Raw genomic sequence first — 24,384 nt, forward strand, 5'->3', positions numbered from 1 at the left:
AGGAGAAGACGGCTAAGATCCCACAGCAGGCGAGACCCCCTGCAGCTACATTTCTAACCACCAAGACTAATAAGCAATTAACTTAGAATTAGCCTTAAAAATGTTTTTTCCCCGGTTATTTTATCATTAAGGGCAGGTGTCTAAACATGTCACCTTTCCTGAATTACAGATCGCTAATAAAACAAGCTACAAAGGCAAAAACATACGTAAAAACGGCGGATCGGGAAGAGGTCTGATGCATACTGGGAAGATTAGGGGTACCATGGAAGCAGGATCTGCACGATTATTCCTCCTCATTAGGTTATCTCTCCCATATTGTTAAGCTGCTGATTGCTGTGGATTGGGTCAGACGGCCATTGTGAGAAATTGTGGGAGGAAATTGATTAAAAGATGCTCTTTTTGCCACAACCAAACAAATCTAATCAAATCTAATTTTTTTATAGTAAATTCTAGAGGTAATGAGTGTGTATATATATATATATATATATATATATATATATATATATATATATATACACATGCACATATACACACACATAATATGTAATTATATCTCGTGAAATGTAATATTATAGTATATTATAGTATATTTATATATGTTACTGTGAAAGACCGAAATTGGTGAATGTCGACTTTCACCGGTGAATGTCAACACATACCAAATACGTTGGTGAAAGATCGAATATTTCATTTCATGATATTACATTCGGACCCTCACCGGTGTATGTCGACAATCACAGATATGCTCTGGTGGAGGTCAAAAAGAGTACATTCGGACCCTCACCGGTGTATGTCGGAGACAAATAGGCGACTGGCTGTCTCCCGCTGCTGTCAGTCCGTATGCCAAATCCTTTGTTCTGCTGTCAGTCCGTATGCAACTCCCGCCAAATCCTTTGTTCTGCTGTCAGTCCGTATGCCAAATCCTTTGTTCTGCTGTCAGTCCGTATGCAACTCCCGCCAAATCCTTTGTTCTGCTGTCAGTCCGTATGCCAAATCCTTTGTTCTGCTGTCAGTCCGTATGCAACGTTTGATGGTGCGAGTAACGTTTTCTACATTTTTTACGACACCCTTATTTATAATCAATGGATACCGCAGTGAATCGTGATCTTTTTATTGAAAAGTTAAATGCATTAATTGCGGAAAAACGAGAAGACAATTGTTTTTATTTTTCTCAAGAAAAGTACTCTAAAATACTTTCTGAAGTGGTTTCTGCTAAAACTAAGTGCAATACACCTTTGGATTACAGACGATTAAAACGTTTTGATGTTTTAAAAATTAATGATGAAGAGAAGTTAATTGTACCATTAAAACAAGGAGACACGAATATCCAGTATTATGTTACCAATGAGGAATTGTTCAGTATACTATATGAAACTCACACCAGAATAGGCCACGGAGGAAGAACACGTATGCTGAAAGAATTGCAAGTTAAATACAAAAATATTACGTATGAAGTTGTCATGTTGTATTTAAATTTATGCAAACAGTGTCAAATGAAACACAGTGCACCTAAGAAAGGTATTGTTGTGAAACCAATGGTCAGTTCTGAGTTAAACTCAAGATGTCAAGTTGATCTGATAGATCTACAGTCAAACAGCGATGGCGAATATAAATTCATAATGGTTTACCAAGATCATTTAACTAAGTTTGTCCAGCTACGACCTTTGAAAACTAAGAGAGCTGAAGAAGTAGCGCATCACGTTCTTTCAATATTTTTAACATTTGGTGCTCCAGCAATATTGCAATCAGATAATGGTAGAGAATTCAGTAATCAAGTCATATCCGAACTATGCGCTATGTGGAAAGATGTTAAGATAGTCCATGGAAAGCCTCGTCACAGTCAAACACAAGGCTCAGTTGAAAGGGCCAATCAAGATATACAGAATATGCTATCCGCATGGATGAACGATAACGATACAAATAAATGGTCAGATGGTTTACCCTTTGTACAATTTGCCAAGAACACTACATACCACGAAGGAATACGCCAAAGTCCTTATGAAGCCATGTTTGGCGTTAAGGCTAAAAGAGGCATAGCATCGTCTTTTTTGCCTAGCGAACTAATCGCAAATATTGAAACCGAAGAACAACTCAAAGAAATTGCCAATACTTGTGAAACCGAAAAACAGCATGAAGAAACTGTTGATACTTCTGAAAAAAATTTGTGCGGTGGTCTTTCGGAAAACCATATTTCAAGGAAAAATATTGAAGAGGACCTGCATTCTACTACGTTTCCACATCAAGCTCTAACTGGAAAACACGAGTTAATTTCAATAAAAAGAGCGGCCGCGAAAGAGAATCTTGTACTGCAAGCAAACAAAATGTTACGCACCTCACAAAAACAATTTCCTCCTGCTCAAATTGGCGATAGTGTACGAATACAAGTGCCTGATGTCGACCGTGGTCGTACAGATAGCCGAAATGTGTTAGCGGTTGTTGTTGGGATAGAAGACTCCGACTTCTATAAACTGGCAAATAAAAATGGTACCCTCAAGCAGCTTTACACACGTAACCAGTTCGTAATTTGTAAAGAAAAGTTACTTTCCATAAATGAGATTTCGGCTCAAGAAATTTCGCTGAGAGAAGCAGCTGCAGCTAATTCGAGAAGCGGCGGGCAAGGCTATACACGCTGTCATTGCAAAAGGAAGTGTTCCACAAATAAATGCAGTTGCAAAAGCAAGGGACTTCTGTGTAATTCAAGATGTCATAATAGTTTCAGTTGTTGCAATAAATAAGTTAATGTAGTTGCAAAAGCAAGGGACTTCTGTGTAATTCAAAATGTCATAATAGTTTCAGTTGTTGCAATAAATAAGTTTCTAATCACATAATTGAATCCTTTTATTATCACCCTTGTGATATTTTATCGCCGCTGAAATACGGAGAAGAAAATAGAAATCTCCGACATTCACCATTAGTACTTGGTGAATGTCGACATTGGCCGGTGTAAGTAAGAAATAAGGGTATTTAGCAATTATTTTGGACATACACCAAGCGACTATGTGAATGTTGTGACTTGATTACTGAATTCTCTACCATTATCTGATTGCAATATTGCTGGAGCACCAAATGTTAAAAATATTGAAAGAACGTGATGCGCTACTTCTTCAGCTCTCTTAGTTTTCAAAGGTCGTAGCTGGACAAACTTAGTTAAATGATCTTGGTAAACCATTATGAATTTATATTCGCCATCGCTGTTTGACTGTAGATCTATCAGATCAACTTGACATCTTGAGTTTAACTCAGAACTGACCATTGGTTTCACAACAATACCTTTCTTAGGTGCACTGTGTTTCATTTGACACTGTTTGCATAAATTTAAATACAACATGACAACTTCATACGTAATATTTTTGTATTTAACTTGCAATTCTTTCAGCATACGTGTTCTTCCTCCGTGGCCTATTCTGGTGTGAGTTTCATATAGTATACTGAACAATTCCTCATTGGTAACATAATACTGGATATTCGTGTCTCCTTGTTTTAATGGTACAATTAACTTCTCTTCATCATTAATTTTTAAAACATCAAAACGTTTTAATCGTCTGTAATCCAAAGGTGTATTGCACTTAGTTTTAGCAGAAACCACTTCAGAAAGTATTTTAGAGTACTTTTCTTGAGAAAAATAAAAACAATTGTCTTCTCGTTTTTCCGCAATTAATGCATTTAACTTTTCAATAAAAAGATCACGATTCACTGCGGTATCCATTGATTATAAATAAGGGTGTCGTAAAAAATGTAGAAAACGTTACTCGCACCATCAAACGTTGCATACGGACTGACAGCAGAACAAAGGATTTGGCATACGGACTGACAGCAGAACAAAGGATTTGGCGGGAGTTGCATACGGACTGACAGCAGAACAAAGGATTTGGCATACGGACTGACAGCAGAACAAAGGATTTGGCGGGAGTTGCATACGGACTGACAACAGAACAAAGGATTTGGCATACGGACTGACAGCAGCGGGAGACAGCCAGTCGCCTATTTGTCTCCGACATACACCGGTGAGGGTCCGAATGTACTCTTTTTGACCTCCACCAGAGCATATCTGTGATTGTCGACATACACCGGTGAGGGTCCGAATGTAATATCATGAAATGAAATATTCGATCTTTCACCAACGTATTTGGTATGTGTTGACATTCACCGGTGAAAGTCGACATTCACCAATTTCGGTCTTTCACAGTAACATATATATATATATATATTTTACAATGTGAATACACTTATTTTTATATATATATATATATATATATATATAACATTTGAATATATATATAATGTGTATATATATATATATACATATAAATATATGTTATTAAGTCAGTCTTTTTCGTTTTTTTATATAATAATAATAGGGAAATCGGCAATTGCCCCCCCCCAGCCATTAGAATCCAATTTTCTTTATTTCGGTCTCAAACAAAATTAATAATTTTGAAAGGCTGGAGGACGCTGCCAGAGCGGCCATAATGAAAGAGAGGTCGGGTGTTTTCAAAGAAGAATATATATTTGTAAGGGCCAGGGCTGAATTGTTAAATGCCATTTAATAGGCAAGTGACAGCAGGAAACGGACTAATCTTTATAGAGCGCTGATTAGTAAGTAAGGCTTCCCGGGTGATAATTAGTATTGCTCTGGCCAAGTTCCAGCATCTGACGGCGGCATCCACGGCGGCATCCACGGCGTAACGGTTAATTGCCAGACACTTTTAACTGTCATTAAATGTCACCATTTTATTTCCACGGCCAGAGCATGTGGTGAAATTTTTTTGGGGGAACAAAATGACCCCAAGGGTGAGTTTAACTCTTTAGCAATGCGTTGCATTCAAGCAGGGCCCTCAGAGGGTTAATCAAGATAATATCTTTCTCTTGTTCTACATAGAATGACTCAAAATTGTCTCGATTTCTCTGGAAATGACCTGGCTTCAATTCTTATCATGCTTGCCAACATGTCAAAAGGTCACTTTACTGACAGAGGGACTGGCCAAACAAAACATGGGACAATTGGCAGGTACATAAAAGAAAATAACAGGACTAGACGATCTATGTTTCTATGCATTTTTGGGGACAAAACTGTTCAATTAAGAACCTAAACATGTTTGATTTAATGTAACGGAGATGCAGCTCATCACACCTTGACAGCCATCACTACTAAAGAATAGAGCCCTACAAGTCAAAACAGCCCAATCCGTCTCAATGTAAAACAATAAAAAAACCTTATAAGCGCCGTAGACCTTTTTTTTTTTTATCCGTAAACATCTGCCCCAGGGGTCTGTTCCTCAGAAAAGCAAGGAATTACGTTGCGGTGTTTTCATCCGCACTCCGAACGAAGCGGTTGCTTTTGCGAGGTACGAGCGACCATTGTTGGGTTAGCCGACGACTCTGTGCCTCCAGTTGGCGTTAAATCAACCCCCCGCCGTGCCTAATCCTGTGCAAAGAACGTCGCTGAAGTCTGGAACACCGAGGTATAATTCCGACTTCTTTTTTTTTCTTATCAATTCTAAGAAATTGCTCGGAGCAATCAGACTTCTCTCAGCCAAAAAGTACATTAGTCAGTGACAAAGACCGGCGCGCCACTTAATCAGAAGGCGCTGTGATTGATAGCGCGTCGATGCGGCCTTTAATCAGGGATGCGCTATTCAGATTTCCAGCCATTAAACCGGCCAATCTATATGATCGCGCCGGCTCGACGGTTCATTTGTCACGTTCGTCAAACACGGGGCTTTTAAACCGCTTGCCGACAGCGGTACCGGCCAGCATCTTATTTCGCGTCACATTGTCAGATTTTTTTCTATTTTTTCTACTAAATAGGATGGAACTTTAAAAAAAATAGATCGATTGTGAAATAATGTAGATTAGTAAAAAGTAATTTTAAGACAGAGAATCGCGCACATTGTCACTTAACTGTGAAAAACACCAATTGTTCCTTTAAAGGAAATAGCTTGCATTCTATCCCCTATTAACTCATAAATAAGGATTTTGACCCAAAATGAATTTTTACTCCCAAGTATTGGGGAAACAAATTAGAGTGCAGATAGAGGGGCGGAGAGCTGCGCAAGCAGCAGTGATGATGGGAGAGAGAGAGTGAGCGTGTGTGTATGGTGTTTGAGTGTACGTGTGTAAGTGTATGGTGTTAGCATGAATGTGTGAATGTCAGCATATGGTGTCGGGGTGAGCTTAAGGTTTGTGGTGCGAGAGAGAGGGGAGAGATTTGTTAGTTTGTATGTGTAAGTGTACGCTGTTAGAATGAGTGGGTGCTAGAGTGAGTTTGCGTGTTAGTATGTGTGTGCGTGTTTTGGTTACAAAGTGTGGGAGGCTGCTGTCACTAGGGGTCAATAAACCTAGGCTCACCCCTGGCGCGGTCCAAGCTTGCTTCTATATCTGTCAATATAGTAATCTGGGTCTAAACTGCTAGCTTTAACAACTATTTGGCAAACCGGTGGCCAAAGATATGAGGTGTGAGCGTCTTTGGACTACAGGGGTCACTTTAATACCCTCAACACAACCTTCTCCAGAAGCTCTCTGGGGTGAAGGTACTGATCAATGCGCTGAGGCCACGTTACAAGAAGGTCGCATGTCCATCCGGCTTCTAAATAAATTCTCTTTGCTTCAGTCGATCGCACAACCTGAACAATGAGGGATTTCATAATTACTTCACGCTACTCAATTAAAAATACATTAAGGTGCGAGATCTCTTCCACAAATCCCCCAAGGAGGGCAATTTGTGATTAAAGCATGCACCTACATATGGAAAGGTCACTTTGCCGACTGTGCCGTACATCAGTAATATAATGACGGAGAGGGGGGTGTGCACACGCTGGGTTCAGGGAAGATGAAGGCGTAATATATTATGATTTTTAATAAGAATAATGGCATTTTGATCATAATGAAAATATTCAGCAGAATTCTGGAAGTCTGGCACTTGAGGTTATTAGCGTTGGGAAAATTCACTTTGTATCTATTACTAAAACATGAGATAAAGGAGATTTATTACCTGAACCTGTTCTAGATACCCTACTTTCACACCCCCTAACATTACAGGCGTGCAAAGTGGGACATCTGTGTTGGGGGGCTTCGCAAGAGGTGGAGAGGGGCAAGAAGAACTGGGTAGTTCCAGAGAAGCAGCTACCTTATCCTCACCTCACTCGGTTTCAGAACGGCATGAGGAGACCAGCAGCAATGGAGGTCTGTTCTACAACCTCAATTAATTGTAAAGGCTCCCTGATCTGGTCTGTGGCGATCACAACATCTCCCTGACAGGTCCATGACAAAAGCAGGACAGTGCCCAGAAATCAGGACTTTCCTGTGAAGTCTGGGACTGTTGGGAGGTATGTACATTGTAAATTATTTAAATATATTTTCAGTATGTTTAATGCTAAAACACCTACATTTCCATAAAACATTCCATCTCTGGAACTCCCAATGTTTACTTAGAGCTCCATTTGGGGTTTGCGCATGCAGAACTGCAAGCGGCCTCTATAGTTAGGACATCTGCCATGACACGGCACAATCGGAGTAGTTGGGACTGTTGGCAGCTATACTTCCTGGCTGCTGGTCTTACTACTGAGCCTTGCCCTAAAACTGGACATTAGACCCCGGAGAGACATCTCCACCATGTGACACCTTTCCGTGACAGGTCCCATTCCGAGACTCCTCCACAGACGCGGGCAGTGATCGCTGTACGCAGAGTGCAGATGATTTATTGGACGGTCTCACAATGTATAATGAAAAATTAAAGTAGTTCATCATATTACAGATGACTCTGATATTAATTCCAACTCATCCCGATAAACAAATAGATCATTAATCTACCATTCATGGTGAAGCCATTAACAAAGTCACACAAGCCCAAAATATATCGTCCTGCGTCATCTGCATTTAATAATTACTTATATCCTTAGAATTTTATATTTTTGTCCACTAAAACAACCAGTCTAAAAAAGTCAATAAAGAAATGAAGTACCAATAATGAAGGCATAATTCTGGATATTACCCTGTATGATGTAGCACAAGAAAAAAAGAAATTTGTGACATGTATATGTTCTGTTATACACTGGTCAGTGATGGTCTCATCTTCAATGGACCCCTAATTCCTTTGCGTCTTGTTGTGCCCTTCAGCCTCTCCGTTCCCCTCCTCTTTTTAACATTCCCGACTCCCTACCATAAACCCTTAAAATCCTCAACATGAAATACAAATGATCAGCCTCCCAGAATTTTGGTCCCCTAGGGCCTCCATGGTTCTCATACAACAGACAAATTTTAGGGCTCTCCTAAGTTGTCAGATGGACAACCACCAACTGCAAAGGTTCTAAACATCTCAAAACTACTCAACTTTGACCAAATATTAGGGAAATATACGGAACTATACAAGACCTACAGGACCTATTTCGCTTCTCCATGGTGGCCTCTGAGCTCTTTGTAAAAGCTTTGTTGGAGAAGATGAGATGTTTCCTTCTAAAACTCATACTCTTGGAGCAGGTGGTGTTATTCCAAGGAAGGAGGAACGGATAATATCTAGAAACATTGTTTCGGGATTTGCTGAAAATTCTGTTACTTTAGAAATATCCCAGCAGAGCAGCTTCTCTATTCCGCTCTCCACGCGCGTCAGATATTGGAAGTGAGAGATTTATTGGATTAGATGTGAAGTATCAAGCCAGTAAAAATGATTGTCTGTGTCTATTACAGTAACATAAAGTGCAGTGAAGTATATTACAAGTAGGTAATGAAGTATCTTGCAGAAACGTGGCTCATTCCGATACAAAACCACAAGAGTAATTCTCGTCTCCGAGCCAAACATCTTTATTTCTCAGTTTAAGCCAGTAACAGTTCCTGATTTTTATCTTATTTCATTTATTTATTTTTTAATTGAAAATGTTTGATTGGCTGAAATAGTTTTTAATGGAGTCATCACGGAGTTAACTGCCACGCTTCATAATTTTAAATAGTCTTCAGTTAGCTAAAACATCAATTTCAATTTTAAGTAAGTCACTTAAAGCCCGGCTTAATCTTGCTGAAATGGATTTTTTTTTTTTAAAAAAAACCTCCAAAAGGTAAAAAGTAAGATTTCATAAATGGATATTTCGGTTCTGTTTCATTTCTAGCTTCCAAAGTCGCGCAGAATACACAGAAAACAAAATGATTCCTTTTTGGTGCAAAGTTTCAATGTTGATCTTATCACCGTGGCAACCATTGACTTGGTTCTTCTGCTTAGACCATTCCTATGGTTGCTATGGTGATAGAACTGATAGAACATTCCATTGGTTCCAACGTTCCAAACGTAGCAGTTGCTCTCAGTACGTTGATCAAATTAAACTGACCCGTTATGGTCTGTATCTGGAACATGGTGTGGTTTGTGCGTTCGATTGCGAACATAATCTCTAGGTAGAGGTCGGCTTCATTTGCCTTTCGTCCTCCACTACATTTTCCTAATCCAACAAGTAATAAAAGCATCGTGAAGGTGCAGAGGCACCCCACGATTATCAGAAGAGTATCTAACATCTTCTCACTCGCCTGCTCTGCTGAGCAATGAGAAGTGTCTGAGTTTCACCTGCTTTATATAACCTCCTATGATGACATCACAGATGCAATAGTGGGCGTGGCTGCATCAAGTGGGCGGGGTCTAAATCATTTCAGTTCCAACCACAAATGGGACAAGTCCCTTAAAGCCTGGCTTAATCTTACAGAAATGGATTTTTGTTTAATAAAAAAAAAACAAAAGGTAAAAAGTAATATTTCATAAATGGATATTTCGGTTCTGTTTCATTTCTGGCTTGAAAAGTCGCGCAGAATACACAGAAAACAAAATGATTCCTTTTTGGTGCAAAGTTTCAATGTTGATCTTATCACCATGGCAACCATTGACCTGGTTCTTCTGCTTAGACCATTCCTATGGTTGCTATGGTGATAGACCTGATAGAACATTCCATTGGTTCCAACGTTCCAAATGTAGCTGTTGCTCTCAGTACGTTGATATTGCCCTTGATCAAATTATAATGACCCGTTATCTTAGAACATTAACTGATAATTGCTAAATATCATACGTTATTTGTGGGAAATAATAATATTTTTAAATAAACAGCATGAACTATACTAAATGTTAACAGAATTTTATTGACACGTTAAATTGGAAGTTCAGTTTACAGATAACATGAAAATCCTCTGGTGGAGGTCAGTGTAGGATGATGGTCTTGGACCCCATGGTGTAGCCAGCGAGACAAACAGCCAGATGATGCAATAATAGGCGTGGCTGAATTGAGTGGGCGGGGCCTAAATCATTTCAGTTCCAACCACAAATGAGACAAGTCGTTGGCAAAGCAGGCTCAGGAGGGCCAACCACATATCCATACATGCGTGGTAGAGCAGCTTGTCAGCGTAACTACCAACATGTCAAGATCATGTCACAGGTGCAATCTCACCTCTCAAAGTCCCTCAAATAAATATAAAATATATTTTCTCCATTTGAGTTTTTCCTCATATTACTATGGCATTTAATTCCACCATCTAAGCGTGCCGACCCTGGCATATGTTGTGTACAGTCACCTACATAGACCTCATGTTCAATCTACATGTATGTACAAACACATGTATGGGATACATTTATAAAGGCCTTTTAAGAAAATTTTGTTTCTGTTCCTTTCTTTTTTTAACTTGATTTGTTAGATATTGGGACATACTGGGGAAAATGTTTTATGTAAATACAAAAAGGAGCACATGGGAGAAGACGATACCTGAGTCTAAGTAGCAATAGGTAATATCTATAATGCTGGAAGTGAAAAGTTATCCTAGGATGAGTGATGTTATTAAGGTGAGGGTATTAAACATGCATGGGATAGACATACGGCTCCTGAATCTAAGACAAGACCAACGACTGATTAAGGTTTGAGTCTTTACAGCAGGAGAAACGGGCGAGTAGACGGGGGCCGAATGGGGCCGATCTGTCGGCAGGTTCCATGATTCTATAACATTAGATTTAAAAGAGCAAAATGCGCTATGCGTTGCTTTGAGACCCTTTGTATCATATTTGTTCAACATTGTGGCTTCACAGAGTCACCTGTTAACCGCTACAATGTAGCAAAATAATGAAAGCATAATTCTGTATATTATGCTGTATGATGTAGCAAAAGGAAAAAAGAATGCATGCAATTTGTGACGTGTATATGTTCTGTTACACACACACACACACACACTTTTTACGTAAAAAGTCTATAAGGGGAGGCCAAGGAACGGTTGGAGCCTCTCGAAAAAAACAAGACTCCCCCTGAAAATGTTTGATTGGCTGATATAGTTTTTTATGGAGTCATCACGGCGTTAACTGCCACGCTTCATAATTTTAAATAGTCTTCAGTTAGCTAAAACATCAATTTCAATTTTAAGTAAGTCACTTAAAGCCCGGCTTCATCTTGCTGAAATGGATTTTTGTTTAAAAAAAACCTCCAAAAGGTAAAAAGTAAGATTTCATAAATGGATATTTCGGTTCTGTTTCATTTCTAGCTTCCAAAGTCGCACAGAATACACAGAAAACAAAATGATTCCTTTTTGGTGCAAAGTTTCAATGTTGATCTTATCACCGTGGCAACCATTGACTTGGTTCTTCTGCTTAGACCATTCCTATGGTTGCTATGGTGATAGAACTGATAGAACATTCCATTGGTTCCAACGTTCCAAATGTAGCAGTTGCTCTCAGTACGTTGATCAAATTAAACTGACCCGTTATGGTCTGTATCTGGAACATGGTGTGGTTTGTGCGTTCGATTGCGAACATAATCTCTAGGTAGAGGTCGGCTTCATTTGCCTTTCGTCCTCCACTACGTTTTCCAAATCCAACAAGTAATAAAAGCATCGTGAAGGTGCAGAGGCACCCCACGATTATCAGAAGAGTATCTAACATCTTCTCACTCGCCTGCTCTGCTGAGCAATGACAAGTGTCTGAGTTTCACCTGCTTTATATAACCTCCTATGATGACATCACAGAGGCTGATGATGCAATAGTGGGCGTGGCTGCATCAAGTGGGCGGGGTCTAAATCATTTCAGTTCCAACCACAAATGAGACAAGTCCCTTAAAGCCTGGCTTAATCTTACAGAAATGGATTTTTGTTTAATAAAAAAAAAAACCAAAAGGTAAAAAGTAATATTTCATAAATGGATATTTCGGTTCCGTTTCATTTCTGGCTTGAAAAGTCGCGCAGAATACACGGAAAACAAAATGATTCCTTTTTGGTGCAAAGTTTCAATGTTGATCTTATCACCATGGCAACCATTGACCTGGTTCTTCTGCTTAGACCATTCCTATGGTTGCTATGGTGATAGACCTGATAGAACATTCCATTGGTTCCAACGTTCCAAATGTAGCTGTTGCTCTCAGTACGTTGATATTGCCCTTGATCAAATTAAACTGACCCGTTATCTTAGAACATTAACTGATAATTGCTAAATATCATACGTTATTTGTGGGAAATAATAATATTTTTAAATAAACAGCATGAACTATACTAAATGTTAACAGAATTTTATTGACACGTTAAATTGGAAGTTCAGTTTACAGATAACATGAAAATCCTCTGGTGGAGGTCAGTGTAGGATGATGGTGTTAGACTCCATGGTGTAGCCAGCGAGACAAACAGGCAGATGATGCAATAATAGGCGTGGCTGAATCAAGTGGGCGGGGCCTAAATCATTTCAGTTCCAACCACAAATGAGACAAGTCGTTGGCAAAGCAGGCTCAGGAGGGCCAACCACATATCCATACATGCGTGGTAGAGCAGCTTGTCAGCGTAACTACCAACATGTCAAGATCATGTCACAGGTGCAATCTCACCTCTCAAAGTCCCTCAAATAAATATAAAATATATTTTCTCCATGTGAGTTTTTCCTCATATTACTATGGCATTTAATTCCACCATCTAAGCGTGCCGACCCTGGCATATGTTGTGTACAGTCACCTACATAGACCTCATGTTCAATCTACATGTATGTACAAACACATGTATGGGATACATTTATAAAGGCCTTTTAAGAAAATTTTGTTTCTGTTCCTTTCTTTTTTTAACTTGATTTGTTAGATATTGGGACATACTGGGGAAAATGTTTTATGTAAATACAAAAAGGAGCACATGGGAGAAGACGATACCTGAGTCTAAGTAGCAATAGGTAATATCTATAATGCTGGAAGTGAAAAGTTATCCTAGGATGAGTGATGTTATTAAGGTGAGGGTATTAAACATGCATGGGATAGACATACGGCTCCTGAATCTAAGACAAGACCAACGACTGATTAAGGTTTGAGTCTTTACAGCAGGAGAAACGGGCGAGTAGACGGGGGCCGAATGGGGCCGATCTGTCGGCAGGTTCCATGATTCTATAATATTAGATTTAAAAGAGCAAAATGCGCTATGCGTTGCTTTGAGACCCTTTGTATCATATTTGTTCAACATTGTGGCTTCACAGAGTCACCTGTTAACCGCTACAATGTAGCAAAATAATGAAAGCATAATTCTGTATATTATGCTGTATGATGTAGCAAAAGGAAAAAAGAATGCATGCAATTTGTGACGTGTATATGTTCTGTTACACACACACACACACACACACTTTTTACGTAAAAAGTCTATAAGGGGAGGCCAAGGAACGGTTGGAGCCTCTCGAAAAAAACAAGACTCCCCCTGAAAATGTTTGATTGGCTGAAATAGTTTTTAATGGAGTCATCACGGCGTTAACTGCCACGCTTCATAATTTTAAATAGTCTTCAGTTAGCTAAAACATCAATTTCAATTTTAAGTAAGTCACTTAAAGCCCGGCTTAATCTTGCTGAAATGGATTTTTGTTAAAAAAAAAACCTCCAAAAGGTAAAAAGTAAGATTTCATAAATAAATGGATATTTCGGTTTTGTTTCATTTCTAGCTTCCAAAGTCGCGCAGAATACACAGAAAACAAAATGATTCCTTTTTGGTGCAAAGTTTCAATGTTGATCTTATCACCGTGGCAACCATTGACTTGGTTCTTCTGCTTAGACCATTCCTATGGTTGCTATGGTGATAGAACTGATAGAACATTCCATTGGTTCCAACGTTCCAAACGTAGCAGTTGCTCTCAGTACGTTGATCAAATTAAACTGACCCGTTATGGTCTGTCTCTGGAACATGGTGTGGTTTGTGCGTTCGATTGCGAACATAATCTCTAGGTAGAGGTCAGCTTCATTTGCCTTACGTCCTCCACTACGTTTTCCTAATCCAACAAGTAATAAAAGCATCGTGAAGGTGCAGAGGCACCCCACGATTATCAGAAGAGTATCTAACATCTTCTCACTCGCCTGCTCTGCTGAGCAATGAGAAGTGACTGAGTTTCACCTGCTTTATATAACCTCCTATGATGACATCACAGAGGCTGATGATGCAATAGTGGGCGTGGCTGCATCAAGTGGGCGGGGTCTAAATCATTTCAGTTCCAACCACAAATGAGACAAGTCCCTTAAAGCCTGGCTTAATCTTACAGAAATGGATTTTTGTTTAATAAAAAAAAACCCAAAAGGTAAAAAGTAATATTTCATAAATGGATATTTCGGTTCCGTTTGATTTCTGGCTTGAAAAGTCGCGCAGAATACACGGAAAACAAAATGATTCCTTTTTGGTGCAAAGTTTCAATGTTGATCTTATCACCATGGCAACCATTGACCTGGTTCTTCTGCTTAGACCATTCCTATGGTTGCTATGGTGATAGACCTGATAGAACATTCCATTGGTTCCAACGTTCCAAATGTAGCTGTTGCTCTCAGTACGTTGATATTGCCCTTGATCAAATTAAACTGACCCGTTATCTTAGAACATTAACTGATAATTGCTAAATATCATACGTTATTTGTGGGAAATAGTAATATTTTTAAATAAACAGCATGAACTATACTAAATGTTAACAGAATTTTATTGACACGTTAAATTGGAAGTTCAGTTTACAGATAACATGAAAATCCTCTGGTGGAGGTCAGTGTAGGATGATGGTCTTGGACTCCATGGTGTAGCCAGCGAGACAAACAGGCAGATGATGCAATAATAGGCGTGGCTGAATCAAGTGGGCGGGGCCTAAATCATTTCAGTTCCAACCACAAATGAGACAAGTCGTTGGCAAAGCAGGCTCAGGAGGGCCAACCACATATCCATACATGCGTGGTAGAGCAGCTTGTCAGCGTAACTACCAACATGTCAAGATCATGTCACAGGTGCAATCTCCCCTCTCAAAGTCCCTCAAATAAATATAAAATATATTTTCTCCATGTGAGTTTTTCCTCATATTACTATGGCATTTAATTCCACCATCTAAGCGTGCCGACCCTGGCATATGTTGTGTACAGTCACCTACATAGACCTCATGTTCAATCTACATGTATGTACAAACACATGTATGGGATACATTTATAAAGGCCTTTTAAGAAAATTTTGTTTCTGTTCCTTTCTTTTTTTAACTTGATTTGTTAGATATTGGGACATACTGGGGAAAATGTTTTATGTAAATACAAAAAGGAGCACATGGGAGAAGACAATACCTGAGTCTAAGTAGCAATAGGTAATATCTATAATGCTGGAAGTGAAAAGTTATCCTAGGATGAGTGATGTTATTAAGGTGAGGGTATTAAACATGCATGGGATAGACATACGGCTCCTGAATCTAAGACAAGACCAACGACTGATTAAGGTTTGAGTCTTTACAGCAGGAGAAACGGGCGAGTAGACGGGGGCCGAATGGGGCCGATCTGTCGGCAGGTTCCATGATTCTATAATATTAGATTTAAAAGAGCAAAATGCGCTATGCGTTGCTTTGAGACCCTTTGTATCATATTTGTTCAACATTGTGGCTTCACAGAGTCACCTGTTAACCGCTACAATGTAGCAAAATAATGAAAGCATAATTCTGTATATTATGCTGTATGATGTAGCAAAAGGAAAAAAGAATGCATGCAATTTGTGACGTGTATATGTTCTGTTACACACACACACACACACACACTTTTTACGTAAAAAGTCTATAAGGGGAGGCCAAGGAACGGTTGGAGCCTCTCGAAAAAAACAAGACTCCCCCTGAAAATGTTTGATTGGCTGAAATAGTTTTTAATGGAGTCATCACGGCGTTAACTGCCACGCTTCATAATTTTAAATAGTCTTCAGTTAGCTAAAACATCAATTTCAATTTTAAGTAAGTCACTTAAAGCCCGGCTTAATCTTGCTGAAATGGATTTTTGTTAAAAAAAAAACCTCCAAAAGGTAAAAAGTAATATTTCATAAATAAATGGATATTTCGGTTCTGTTTCATTTCTAGCTTCCAAAGTCGCGCAGAATACACAGAAAACAAAATGATTCCTTTTTGGTGCAAAGTTTCAATGTTGATCTTATCACCGTGGCAACCATTGACTTGGTTCTTCTGCTTAGACCATTCCTATGGTTGCTATGGTGATAGAACTGATAGAACATTCCATTGGTTCCAACGTTCCAAACGTAGCAGTTGCTCTCAGTACGTTGATCAAATTAAACTGACCCGTTATGGTCTGTATCTGGAACATGGTGTGGTTTGTGCGTTCGATTGCGAACATAATCTCTAGGTAGAGGTCGGCTTCATTTGCCTTACGTCCTCCACTACGTTTTCCTAATCCAACAAGTAATAAAAGCATCGTGAAGGTGCAGAGGCACCCCACGATTATCAGAAGAGTATCTAACATCTTCTCACTCGCCTGCTCTGCTGAGCAATGAGAAGTGACTGAGTTTCACCTGCTTTATATAACCTCCTATGATGACATCACAGAGGCTGATGATGCAATAGTGGGCGTGGCTGCATCAAGTGGGCGGGGTCTAAATCATTTCAGTTCCAACCACAAATGAGACAAGTCCCTTAAAGCCTGGCTTAATCTTACAGAAATGGATTTTTGTTTAATAAAAAAAAAAACAAAAGGTAAAAAGTAATATTTCATAAATGGATATTTCGGTTCTGTTTCATTTCTGGCTTGAAAAATCGCGCAGACTACACGGAAAACAAAATGATTCCTTTTTGGTGCAAAGTTTCAATGTTGATCTTACCACCATGGCAACCATTGACCTGGTTCTTCTGCTTAGACCATTCCTATGGTTGCTATGGTGATAGACCTGATAGAACATTCCATTGGTTCCAACGTTCCAAATGTAGCTGTTGCTCTCAGTACGTTGATATTGCCCTTGATCAAATTAAACTGACCCGTTATCTTAGAACATTAACTGATAATATGTATATGTTCTGTTACACACACACACACACACACACTTTTTACGTAAAAAGTCTATAAGGGGAGGCCAAGGAACGGTTGGAGCCTCTCGAAAAAAACAAGACTCCCCCTGAAAATGTTTGGCTGAAATAGTTTTTAATGGAGTCATCACGGCGTTAACTGCCACGCTTCATAATTTTAAATAGTCTTCAGTTAGCTAAAACATCAATTTCAATTTTAAGTAAGTCACTTAAAGCCCGGCTTAATCTTGCTGAAATGGATTTTTGTTAAAAAAAAAACCTCCAAAAGGTAAAAAGTAAGATTTCATAAATAAATGGATATTTCGGTTCTGTTTCATTTCTAGCTTCCAAAGTCGCGCAGAATACACAGAAAACAAAATGATTCCTTTTTGGTGCAAAGTTTCAATGTTGATCTTATCACCGTGGCAACCATTGACTTGGTTCTTCTGCTTAGACCATTCCTATGGTTGCTATGGTGATAGAACTGATAGAACATTCCATTGGTTCCAACGTTCCAAACGTAGCAGTTGCTCTCAGTACGTTGATCAAATTAAACTGACCCGTTATGGTCTGTATCTGGAACATGGTGTGGTTTGTGCGTTCGATTGCGAACATAATCTCTAGGTAGAGGTCGGCTTCATTTGCCTTACGTCCTCCACTACGTTTTCCTAATCCAACAAGTAATAAAAGCATCATGAAGGTGCAGAGGCACCCCACAATTATCAGAAGAGTATCTAACATCTTCTCACTCGCCTGCTCTGCTGAGCAATGAGAAGTGACTGAGTTTCACCTGCTTTATATAACCTCCTATGATGACATCACAGAGGCTGATGATGCAATAGTGGGCGTGGCTGCATCAAGTGGGCGGGGTCTAAATCATTTCAGTTCCAACCACAAATGAGACAAGTCCCTTAAAGCCTGGCTTAATCTTACAGAAATGGATTTTTGTTTAATAAAAAAAAAACCAAAAGGTAAAAAGTAATATTTCATAAATGGATATTTCGGTTCCGTTTGATTTCTGGCTTGAAAAGTCGCGCAGAATACACGGAAAACAAAATGATTCCTTTTTGGTGCAAAGTTTCAATGTTGATCTTATCACCATGGCAACCATTGACCTGGTTCTTCTGCTTAGACCATTCCTATGGTTGCTATGGTGATAGACCTGATAGAACATTCCATTGGTTCCAACGTTCCAAATGTAGCTGTTGCTCTCAGTACGTTGATATTGCCCTTGATCAAATTAAACTGACCCGTTATCTTAGAACATTAACTGATAATTGCTGAATATCATACGTTATTTGTGGGAAATAATAATATTTTTAAATAAACAGCATGAACTATACTAAATGTTAACAGAATTTTATTGACACGTTAAATTGGAAGTTCAGTTTACAGATAACATGAAAATCCTCTGGTGGAGGTCAGTGTAGGATGATGGTCTTGGACTCCATGGTGTAGCCAGCGAGACAAACAGGCAGATGATGCAATAATAGGCGTGGCTGAATCAAGTGGGCGGGGCCTAAATCATTTCAGTTCCAACCACAAATGAGACAAGTCGTTGGCAAAGCAGGCTCAGGAGGGCCAACCACATATCCATACATGCGTGGTAGAGCAGCTTGTCAGCGTAACTACCAACATGTCAAGATCATGTCACAGGTGCAATCTCACCTCTCAAAGTCCCTCAAATAAATATAAAATATATTTTCTCCATGAGTTTTTCCTCATATTACTATGGCATTTAATTCCACCATCTAAGCGTGCCGACCCTGGCATATGTTGTGTACAGTCACCTACATAGACCTCATGTTCAATCTACATGTATGTACAAACACATGTATGGGATACATTTATAAAGGCCTTTTAAGAAAATTTTGTTTCTGTTCCTTTCTTTTTTTAACTTGATTTGTTAGATATTGGGACATACTGGGGAAAATGTTTTATGTAAATACAAAAAGGAGCACATGGGAGAAGACGATACCTGAGTCTAAGTAGCAATAGGTAATATCTATAATGCTGGAAGTGAAAAGTTATCCTAGGATGAGTGATGTTATTAAGGTGAGGGTATTAAACATGCATGGGATAGACATACGGCTCCTGAATCTAAGACAAGACCAACGACTGATTAAGGTTTGAGTCTTTACAGCAGGAGAAACGGGCGAGTAGACGGGGGCCGAATGGGGCCGATCTGTCGGCAGGTTCCATGATTCTATAATATTAGATTTAAAAGAGCAAAATGCGCTATGCGTTGCTTTGAGACCCTTTGTATCATATTTGTTCAACATTGTGGCTTCACAGAGTCACCTGTTAACCGCTACAATGTAGCAAAATAATGAAAGCATAATTCTGTATATTATGCTGTATGATGTAGCAAAAGGAAAAAAGAATGCATGCAATTTGTGACGTGTATATGTTCTGTTACACACACACACACACACACTTTTTACGTAAAAAGTCTATAAGGGGAGGCCAAGGAACGGTTGGAGCCTCTCGAAAAAAACAAGACTCCCCCTGAAAATGTTTGATTGGCTGAAATAGTTTTTAATGGAGTCATCACGACGTTAACTGCCACGCTTCATAATTTTAAATAGTCTTCAGTTAGCTAAAACATCAATTTCAATTTTAAGTAAGTCACTTAAAGCCCGGCTTAATCTTGCTGAAATGGATTTTTGTTAAAAAAAAAACCTCCAAAAGGTAAAAAGTAAGATTTCATAAATAAATGGATATTTCGGTTCTGTTTCATTTCTAGCTTCCAAAGTCGCGCAGAATACACAGAAAACAAAATGATTCCTTTTTGGTGCAAAGTTTCAAACTTGATCTTATCACCGTGGCAACCATTGACTTGGTTCTTCTGCTTAGACCATTCCTATGGTTGCTATGGTGATAGAACTGATAGAACATTCCATTGGTTCCAACGTTCCAAACGTAGCAGTTGCTCTCAGTACGTTGATCAAATTAAACTGACCCGTTATGGTCTGTATCTGGAACATGGTGTGGTTTGTGCGTTCGATTGCGAACATAATCTCTAGGTAGAGGTCGGCTTCATTTGCCTTACGTCCTCCACTACGTTTTCCTAATCCAACAAGTAATAAAAGCATCGTGAAGGTGCAGAGGCACCCCACGATTATCAGAAGAGTATCTAACATCTTCTCACTCGCCTGCTCTGCTGAGCAATGAGAAGTGACTGAGTTTCACCTGCTTTATATAACCTCCTATGATGACATCACAGAGGCTGATGATGCAATAGTGGGCGTGGCTGCATCAAGTGGGCGGGGTCTAAATCATTTCAGTTCCAACCACAAATGAGACAAGTCCCTTAAAGCCTGGCTTAATCTTACAGAAATGGATTTTTGTTTAATAAAAAAAAACCCAAAAGGTAAAAAGTAATATTTCATAAATGGATATTTCGGTTCCGTTTGATTTCTGGCTTGAAAAGTCGCGCAGAATACACGGAAAACAAAATGATTCCTTTTTGGTGCAAAGTTTCAATGTTGATCTTATCACCATGGCAACCATTGACCTGGTTCTTCTGCTTAGACCATTCCTATGGTTGCTATGGTGATAGACCTGATAGAACATTCCATTGGTTCCAACGTTCCAAATGTAGCTGTTGCTCTCAGTACGTTGATATTGCCCTTGATCAAATTAAACTGACCCGTTATCTTAGAACATTAACTGATAATTGCTAAATATCATACGTTATTTGTGGGAAATAATAATATTTTTAAATAAACAGCATGAACTATACTAAATGTTAACAGAATTTTATTGACACGTTAAATTGGAAGTTCAGTTTACAGATAACATGAAAATCCTCTGGTGGAGGTCAGTGTAGGATGATGGTCTTGGACTCCATGGTGTAGCCAGCGAGACAAACAGGCAGATGATGCAATAATAGGCGTGGCTGAATCAAGTGGGCGGGGCCTAAATCATTTCAGTTCCAACCACAAATGAGACAAGTCGTTGGCAAAGCAGGCTCAGGAGGGCCAACCACATATCCATACATGCGTGGTAGAGCAGCTTGTCAGCGTAACTACCAACATGTCAAGATCATGTCACAGGTGCAATCTCACCTCTCAAAGTCCCTCAAATAAATATAAAATATATTTTCTCCATGTGAGTTTTTCCTCATATTACTATGGCATTTAATTCCACCATCTAAGCGTGCCGACCCTGGCATATGTTGTGTACAGTCACCTACATAGACCTCATGTTCAATCTACATGTATGTACAAACACATGTATGGGATACATTTATAAAGGCCTTTTAAGAAAATTTTGTTTCTGTTCCTTTCTTTTTTTAACTTGATTTGTTAGATATTGGGACATACTGGGGAAAATGTTTTATGTAAATACAAAAAGGAGCACATGGGAGAAGACGATACCTGAGTCTAAGTAGCAATAGGTAATATCTATAATGCTGGAAGTGAAAAGTTATCCTAGGATGAGTGATGTTATTAAGGTGAGGGTATTAAACATGCATGGGATAGACATACGGCTCCTGAATCTAAGACAAGACCAACGACTGATTAAGGTTTGAGTCTTTACAGCAGGAGAAACGGGCGAGTAGACGGGGGCCGAATGGGGCCGATCTGTCGGCAGGTTCCATGATTCTATAATATTAGATTTAAAAGAGCAAAATGCGCTATGCGTTGCTTTGAGACCCTTTGTATCATATTTGTTCAACATTGTGGCTTCACAGAGTCACCTGTTAACCGCTACAATGTAGCAAAATAATGAAAGCATAATTCTGTATATTATGCTGTATGATGTAGCAAAAGGAAAAAAGAATGCATGCAATTTGTGACGTGTATATGTTCTGTTACACACACACACACACACACTTTTTACGTAAAAAGTCTATAAGGGGAGGCCAAGGAACGGTTGGAGCCTCTCGAAAAAAACAAGACTCCCCCTGAAAATGTTTGATTGGCTGAAATAGTTTTTAATGGAGTCATCACGACGTTAACTGCCACGCTTCATAATTTTAAATAGTCTTCAGTTAGCTAAAACATCAATTTCAATTTTAAGTAAGTCACTTAAAGCCCGGCTTAATCTTGCTGAAATGGATTTTTGTTAAAAAAAAAACCTCCAAAAGGTAAAAAGTAAGATTTCATAAATAAATGGATATTTCGGTTCTGTTTCATTTCTAGCTTCCAAAGTCGCGCAGAATACACAGAAAACAAAATGATTCCTTTTTGGTGCAAAGTTTCAATGTTGATCTTATCACCGTGGCAACCATTGACTTGGTTCTTCTGCTTAGACCATTCCTATGGTTGCTATGGTGATAGAACTGATAGAACATTCCATTGGTTCCAACGTTCCAAACGTAGCAGTTGCTCTCAGTACGTTGATCAAATTAAACTGACCCGTTATGGTCTGTATCTGGAACATGGTGTGGTTTGTGCGTTCGATTGCGAACATAATCTCTAGGTAGAGGTCGGCTTCATTTGCCTTACGTCCTCCACTACGTTTTCCTAATCCAACAAGTAATAAAAGCATCGTGAAGGTGCAGAGGCACCCCACGATTATCAGAAGAGTATCTAACATCTTCTCACTCGCCTGCTCTGCTGAGCAATGAGAAGTGACTGAGTTTCACCTGCTTTATATAACCTCCTATGATGACATCACAGAGGCTGATGATGCAATAGCGGGCGTGGCTGCATCAAGTGGGCGGGGTCTAAATCATTTCAGTTCCAACCACAAATGAGACAAGTCCCTTAAAGCCTGGCTTAATCTTACAGAAATGGATTTTTGTTTAATAAAAAAAACCCCAAAAGGTAAAAAGTAATATTTCATAAATGGATATTTCGGTTCCGTTTGATTTCTGGCTTGAAAAGTCGCGCAGAATACACGGAAAACAAAATGATTCCTTTTTGGTGCAAAGTTTCAATGTTGATCTTATCACCATGGCAACCATTGACCTGGTTCTTCTGCTTAGACCATTCCTATGGTTGCTATGGTGATAGACCTGATAGAACATTCCATTGGTTCCAACGTTCCAAATGTAGCTGTTGCTCTCAGTACGTTGATATTGCCCTTGATCAAATTAAACTGACCCGTTATCTTAGAACATTAACTGATAATTGCTAAATATCATACGTTATTTGTGGGAAATAATAATATTTTTAAATAAACAGCACGAACTATACTAAATGTTAACAGAATTTTATTGACACGTTAAATTGCATGATTTTACTATTACCATGACGTAAAGTCATGATTTTATTAAAGACACGGAGGCGAGTATTGCTTAACTCTTTCTTTACTGGAACAAATAGCAGCAAAGAAATTTGAACAGAGAAAAACAAAATACAATATGTGGCCCCAACAGCCAATCATCACACAGCATACATTATAATACAAGTCTCCAGCCGGAAATCATCCTCTTTCTTTGGTAGACGAACTTGATCAGCTCCACCAACAAACCGTCCAACATGAGAACAGACGAAAACTCTTGAACATCCGTAGAAATCAGGATGGGAGCGAAAAGACGGACGAACAGATCAAACTGCATGGAAACAAGAAAACAAAATCTACAGGTTAACTCCAGTGCATGTAAAGCAGGAAAAAGGAGAAAACCAAACACACAGAAATGGCATGAAATATTCGGAGAAATAAAGAAGTGCATTAGATGAAAGACAAAACACAATATCACACAGACCAACGTATCACAAGAGGCAAATAATAAACAATGAAATAAATAAACGTGCCCCCCATACAAACCATAACCCATAGGGCGGGAATGAGTCCCACGCAGTGGAAGAAAAAAGGGGGGGAAGCAATACTCGCCTCCGTGTCTTTAATAAAATCATGACTTTACGTCATGGTAATAGTAAAATCATGCAATTTTATGACAAGACACGGAGGCTCCTATTGCAAGTTCAAAGCTGAGCAACAATAGGAGAGAAAATATGCGATGAAGGGCGAAAATAAAACTCCTTAAAGGTAGATGGCCTGGACCAGTCCGCAGCCTTCATCAAATCCTCCAAACGGCCACCAAGACTGATGACTTTCGTGGCAACCGCACTCCTAGAAGAATGGGCTCCAAACACCGAGGTGTCCACCCCAGCAAGACCCAGCACCCTCTTCAACCAACGTGCCAGGGTCGTAGAGGAAACTGGACCGAACGGAGCCTTGAAGGATATAAAAAG

The 24,384-nt window shown here is 39.2% G+C and overlaps 1 protein-coding gene across 1 annotated transcript; it reads left to right on the forward strand.

Moving 5' to 3' along the window:
• Positions 1–1,018: 1,018 nt before the first annotated feature.
• On the forward strand, positions 1,019–23,777 carry LOC128473660 (KRAB-A domain-containing protein 2-like). The gene is made up of 2 exons (XM_053455911.1): positions 1,019–2,508; positions 23,632–23,777. Exons 1-2 carry the CDS (start codon positions 1,083–1,085, stop codon positions 23,775–23,777), a joined length of 1,572 nt encoding a protein of 523 aa, XP_053311886.1. The 5' UTR covers positions 1,019–1,082.
• The last annotated feature ends 607 nt before the right edge of the window (positions 23,778–24,384 follow it).

Source organism: Spea bombifrons, chromosome 2, assembly GCF_027358695.1.
Source record: "Spea bombifrons isolate aSpeBom1 chromosome 2, aSpeBom1.2.pri, whole genome shotgun sequence".
Taxonomy (NCBI): domain Eukaryota; kingdom Metazoa; phylum Chordata; class Amphibia; order Anura; family Pelobatidae; genus Spea; species Spea bombifrons.